This window comes from Chionomys nivalis, chromosome 7, assembly GCF_950005125.1.
Source record: "Chionomys nivalis chromosome 7, mChiNiv1.1, whole genome shotgun sequence".
Taxonomy (NCBI): Eukaryota; Metazoa; Chordata; class Mammalia; order Rodentia; family Cricetidae; genus Chionomys; species Chionomys nivalis.
The window spans coordinates 22,150,108-22,155,614 of NC_080092.1; the positions used below are offsets into that span (position 1 = coordinate 22,150,108).

At 40.2% G+C, this 5,507-nt stretch overlaps 1 protein-coding gene across 1 annotated transcript; it reads right to left on the reverse strand.

Annotated features, from left to right (window-relative positions):
• Window positions 1–3,857: 3,857 nt before the first annotated feature.
• LOC130877785 (alcohol dehydrogenase class-3-like) lies at window positions 3,858–5,087 on the reverse strand. Its single transcript, XM_057775354.1, has one exon. The coding sequence runs from the start codon at window positions 5,035–5,037 to the stop codon at window positions 3,913–3,915; it is 1,125 nt and encodes a 374-aa protein (XP_057631337.1). The 5' UTR covers window positions 5,038–5,087; the 3' UTR covers window positions 3,858–3,912.
• Between the last annotated feature and the right edge of the window lie 420 nt (window positions 5,088–5,507).

A 5,507-nucleotide genomic window follows, 5' to 3' on the forward strand; every position in this document is an offset into this window, starting at 1 on the left:
TGGCTGATAGAGACACATGGCTGTGATTCTACCACCTCATTAGTGGTTCAATTAAGAAAGTCAGTAATAAATATCTTCCAACTGAACTATAGATACGCATATAAAAGCATACATATATAATACATTTTTGTATATAGCTATGAATAAAGAAGTCCCAAATCAAGTCTCTAAAAACAGCGCATGATTACCATCTCCAGCAATGGAGTTTCTCAGAATTCATAGCCTTTCTTAATCAGTGTTCACAATAAATACCAGTTGAATAAATGCTTCTGTAAATTTCATTTTTGAAAAGTTTATGGTCTGCCTCATTAGCTCAGAGGCACTGAATGTGTTTGTCAAAGGGGGCAGCTGTGAATTTTGCTAATTATCTCATTAATCTAATAATACCGTTCCCTGATCAGTTTTAATCTGACACACTGCTATACATGAAGCCTTCCAAAGGGGAAGATCCGTGTAGTCTTAGTTATTGAAAAATAAAATCTCAGAAGAAACTTTCAGCACGGCACTGGTGCTCATATCATAGTATAAATCTTAATTTTTAAAATTGAAAGTGGAAAAGGGGAACTTTTGCTTTGTCAGAATCTCATTCAAATACTATTGTGTTATTTTTTTCTGTTTGTTGTAATCAAAAATTATGTTTCCATAGAAGAAAAACAGTCTGGTGATGATGGAGTTCTGGGAAATACCTTGGAGGGAGATAGATTTCGGAGAAAATACCCTAGTTATTAGTAAATAATCCTTTGACTAACTTAACAAAAGATGAGGGCTTCCCACCCAAAGCTCCCTTCTGTCTTTGACCTCATCAAAGCAGCTCTCTAACTTTCAGATTAATACAGTTTATTTGAGAGCATCTTGGCCCAGCTTCCCTGCCTGCCCAAGGGCATGGTTTGGTTTCTTAATCTCTGCTTTACAAGAATGCAATATTAGAAGAGGCATTTCACAAGGCAGAGGTAAATACAAAACAGTGTTTCCCTTTGTAAGGTTGTAGAGAAAGATGCCCCTGTGAGAGTTCTTGGTTTGTTTTTCAGACACAGGCAAATTAGATTGAGAAAGTTTTCATTGCTGTTTATGAAATTGAGGTTTTTAAAATAAAAGCCTCATGAATATATATTGTAAGTAAAGTGGCATGCTAAAGAAAGTGCGGCATGTATTTAGTGATATTAAAGCTTTGCCAAAATCAAATGGGATGGGGGAAATGACCTCTTTTGTTGGTTTTTCTGGGGTTTTGCTTTCTCTCAGCTTCCTGCTTCTTTCCTATAGCACTGGTGCTCAAGAGTCGAGGTGTAACATAGGAGTGGAGAGAGAACGCCCATCCTCCCATACACAGACCACTGCCCACTCACCCCAGGATCCCCCATCCCCTGCAGATTAGAAGAGGATCGCAACAGGACCCTCAATTTTGAAGATAAAAATTGAAAGTGTTAAAACCATCTCTCAGAGTATTCAAAAGTCTGATCTCTGGAACATTTTACCAAAGCCTATTTTCAAAGATTTTGGAAGAGGTAAATACTATTTTTTTAAAGTAACTGTGTAGAAAATACTGCAAATAAATGCCACAATGCAACACAATGTGACAAACAGAAACCGGCCTTTAATGTAAGGCATGCTGTCTAAATTAGGAGCAGAAAGGTTCCTTTAAATTTCCAAAACAGAGCAGAGGAACCTCTTGTTTGACTTCCCCGGGTGGAAGGGAAAGGTGATGTAAGAAGTCTGTGTGCTGAGCCGCTAACCACCTCTAGCTAAGAATATTCAGAGTCTTCTTAGATCTTCTTTGCCAAGCTCCCCCAGTTCGCCTCTGTAGTTTACATAATCTCCTTCCTCCTGGCTATACACACCTCCTCCGGCAAATTGTGAAGGCAGCTTTCAGATCTTTTACAAAGCCTCCAGATTTATTACCACTTTTTCTGCAAGGAGTGATCCTACTCTCTCAGCCAAATCCCTGCTGAGTTTTGTGGGTATTCGTGAGGGATAAATACAGCATGTGCAGGACAAAGGAAATTTGCTCTTCCAATCAGGAGCCCGGATTGCTCAGTTACTGCTGACAGAAGGAGGCAGGAATAACACGCGCCTTTGATCATGCCAAGCTCTCAGGCCTCAGTATGGACTTCCTGGACCAGTTGTCATGTATTAGTATTTTAATCAGGGAGCAGCTCAACTGGGGGAGTTGAGTGAGAAAGTGCTTCCTTTTGCCTTTGCATGTTCACATCCTTTCATCTATTTTTCATCTAATTCTCCTTCTGAATGCTGAATAGATAGTCGGAGAAAATACAGGAATCCAGATGGTGCCGAAAAAGTTACAGACAGAAAAATTCTGCTGCAAATGCTTATTGTCCCTCCCACACCCAAATGTCCACACAAGCTCTAATGGCATTAGACAAGCATGTGGCGCCATATATCTTCAGAAGGACTGACATTCAAAAGATGCAAAAATGGTTATTCCAATTCATCTATATTTCAAACTTCCCTTCACGTTAATAACATTGATAGTCTCCAAAATAAACTCAGTCCCTGTGCCCCATCAAATTCTCCTAATGGTGTGATAATGAATATGACTTGGGCTTTGGGAAATATTTCTTCCATGTATGGGATCTAAAAAATACATCATTTAATTAGAAAAATTATCATATTAAATCCTCATCCTTTGTGAAGATATGGGGATGTTTATCATGGTAGGAATACACAAAACACAATGAAGTCAAATGGCCATCATAGCTCCTTTCTTGTCTTTTTATAAATAAAGGGAATAGCTTGCCTCTGCTGGAACCTTCGACCTCAACTTGGATATTTATCTTTGTACTTAAAAAGTCAGACCAAACCAATCAACATTGCAGCATGGATGGCAGAAGGATCAAGTGGCTCTACCAGTAGCTGAGGAGCTATTATTGTTTCTTTTGGCTTCCTTGGGAGGGAAAGTCAGTTTTCTTCGTGGGTATGGTCTCTAGTAGATCACCATGCTCTAGTGGATGGCCTCATATCCAGGGGCAGAAGCACAACACTATTTGTCTTATTGGGCTACTTAAAAAAGAGAAAGGATATGGAAGGGGCAGGGACTTGAGAGGAGGGTCCAAGATGAATATGATCAAATTTCATTGATTGTAGCTATGAATAGTTCAAAGAATAAATAAAAATAATACTTTTAGACTTCTTCTATTAATGGAGAGCTCAGTCTGAAGTTATTATTACTATAATATTACACTAAGGTTGTCTCCTTGGAGAATAAAACGGGACTTAGCAAATCTGTGAAAGCATTGTTTTGCATTTCTTTTCTTCCCTAATGTTTTTCATAAGAATCTGCATTATTTGAGATAAAGAGGAAAAGCCTCCATATGGCCTCTGACTCTGGGCTCCACTCTTTGTACCACCAAGAAATCGAAACTATTAGTGTCATACAACAATTTAAATATTCAAATGGAAATAAAGCTCCCTGGGACTGGCCTTCTTCTAAATCTATAATTTTATGTGTAGCAGAATGCTAAAATAAACAGTCCTGGGGTTAGTTCAGGACTTCGATCATGTCAGGCACCCTTCGCATTTCCTAAGATTCTCTTGGCATATCTCCTACATTTGACAAATCTGTAGCAACCCAAGACTGGAGCTCCCACATAGTTAAGTCCCAATCAGGAAGAAAATAATAGCAAGGGATGGTTCTCATGCACCTTTGACTTGTAAGACAAGAGTAGAAACTTTACCATGGTGTTGTTAAATGGCATTTTTTTTTTTTTTGCAGAAAGTATTTTTATTATGTTAAAATATTTCTTGAGCAGCAATTATTTACGTGGAGAGTTCAAAAAACTGACTTGTGATTGATTATTTGCCTTGTCCTTGATTATAGACATGATTACACACACTTAGAAGCAGATCTGTCAGTCTATTCTGTTCTAATCACAGGAAGGACAGTGTTCTCTTCTGAACTTACATCTTTAGAACGGTTCGAATGCTTTTCCCCGAGTGCATCAGGTCGAAGCCTTGGTTGATTTGGTCGAAGGTTAGCGTGTCAGTTACAAATTCGTCAACTTTTATCTTTTTTGACATATATTCAGACACCAGCTTTGGGACACTCTCTACACTCTTCCATCCTCCAAAGGCAGTGCCTTTCCACGTGCGTCCTGTCACCAGCTGGAATGGGCGAGTGGCGATTTCTTCACCTGAAGCAGCTACGCCAACCACCACACTGACTCCCCAGCCTTTGTGCACCCCCTCGAGGGCTGCTCTCATGACCTTCACGTTGCCAATGCACTCAAAAGAGTAATCTGCTCCCTCGTCTGTCATCTCAACGAGTACTTCCTGGATAGGTTTATTGAAATCCTGGGGGTTAATACATTCAGAGGCTCCAAATTCTTTGGCCTTTGCGAATTTATCTTTATTGATGTCGATACCAATGATCCGGGATGCGCCAGCCACTTTACAGCCCATGATCACTGCCAATCCAACTCCTCCCAGGCCAAAGACGGCACAGGTAGAACCAGGCTCCACCTTGGCAGTGTTCACAGCAGCACCGTAGCCGGTTGAAATGCCACACCCGAGAAGGCAGACTTTATCCAAAGGTGCTGAAGGATCAATTTTAGCAACAGAGATGTCAGCCACAACTGTGTATTCAGAAAATGTGCTGGTTCCCATGAAATGAAAAATAGACTTTCCTTTGCAGGTAAATCTGCTAGTGCCATCTGGCATTAATCCTTTCCCCTGAGTGACTCTTATCTTCTGGCAAAGGTTTGTTTTAGGATTCAGACAAAATTTGCATTCTCCACACTGTGGGATGTAAAGTGGGATGACAGTGTCACCTGCCTTCACCTTAGTGACCCCTTCACCAACGCTTTCCACAATCCCAGCGCCTTCATGTCCCAAGATCACTGGGAAACACCCCTCAGGATCAGCTCCACTCAGGGTATAGGCATCGGTGTGGCAAATGGCAGTGGCAATGATCTTAATTCGAACTTCGTGAGCCTTGGGAGGTGCTACTTCGACTTCCTCTATGGAGAGAGGTTTTCCAGCCTCCCAGGCGACTGCAGCCTTGCATCTGATCACCTGGTTCGCCATGTCCGCAGGTTGGGGTTCGTGAGCTGAACGTCAAGCAACAAGTCTAGCGGATCCCGGGAAGCAATGGCATTTTTCTTATATCTCCCAATGAAAGAAGAGTCTGATACCACCGCCTAAATCTCTAATTATCAGACTAAAGTGAGATCTACTATAGTTTAGTTTTTAAAATATCAGCGTATATTATCTTTAGCAGCTTGAGGACTGTCAAACATTCTCTGACATCACTGAGATCTAATTGTCACTTAAGTAAAGCAGAAACTTTGCTAGTGAAAAGTAGTCATTGTATAAATAATCCATGAGACCTACCGTGAACTAACACCTTATTCAGATAGTTTACAAACCTATATGAAATATAGATGACAATATCAAATTTAGGATATTATCTCCAGTGTTAGATAGGACCAATATTTGAGACACTGGGCATATAAAATAGTTCATACTAAATATTTATAAAAATTTATCACCACCTA

What these genes read in the sequence shown, in the direction of transcription:
- LOC130877785 (XM_057775354.1), bottom strand. Translation starts at nt 5,037, where the DNA reads ATGGCGAACCAGGTGATCAGATGCAAGGCTGCAGTCGCCTGGGAGGCT.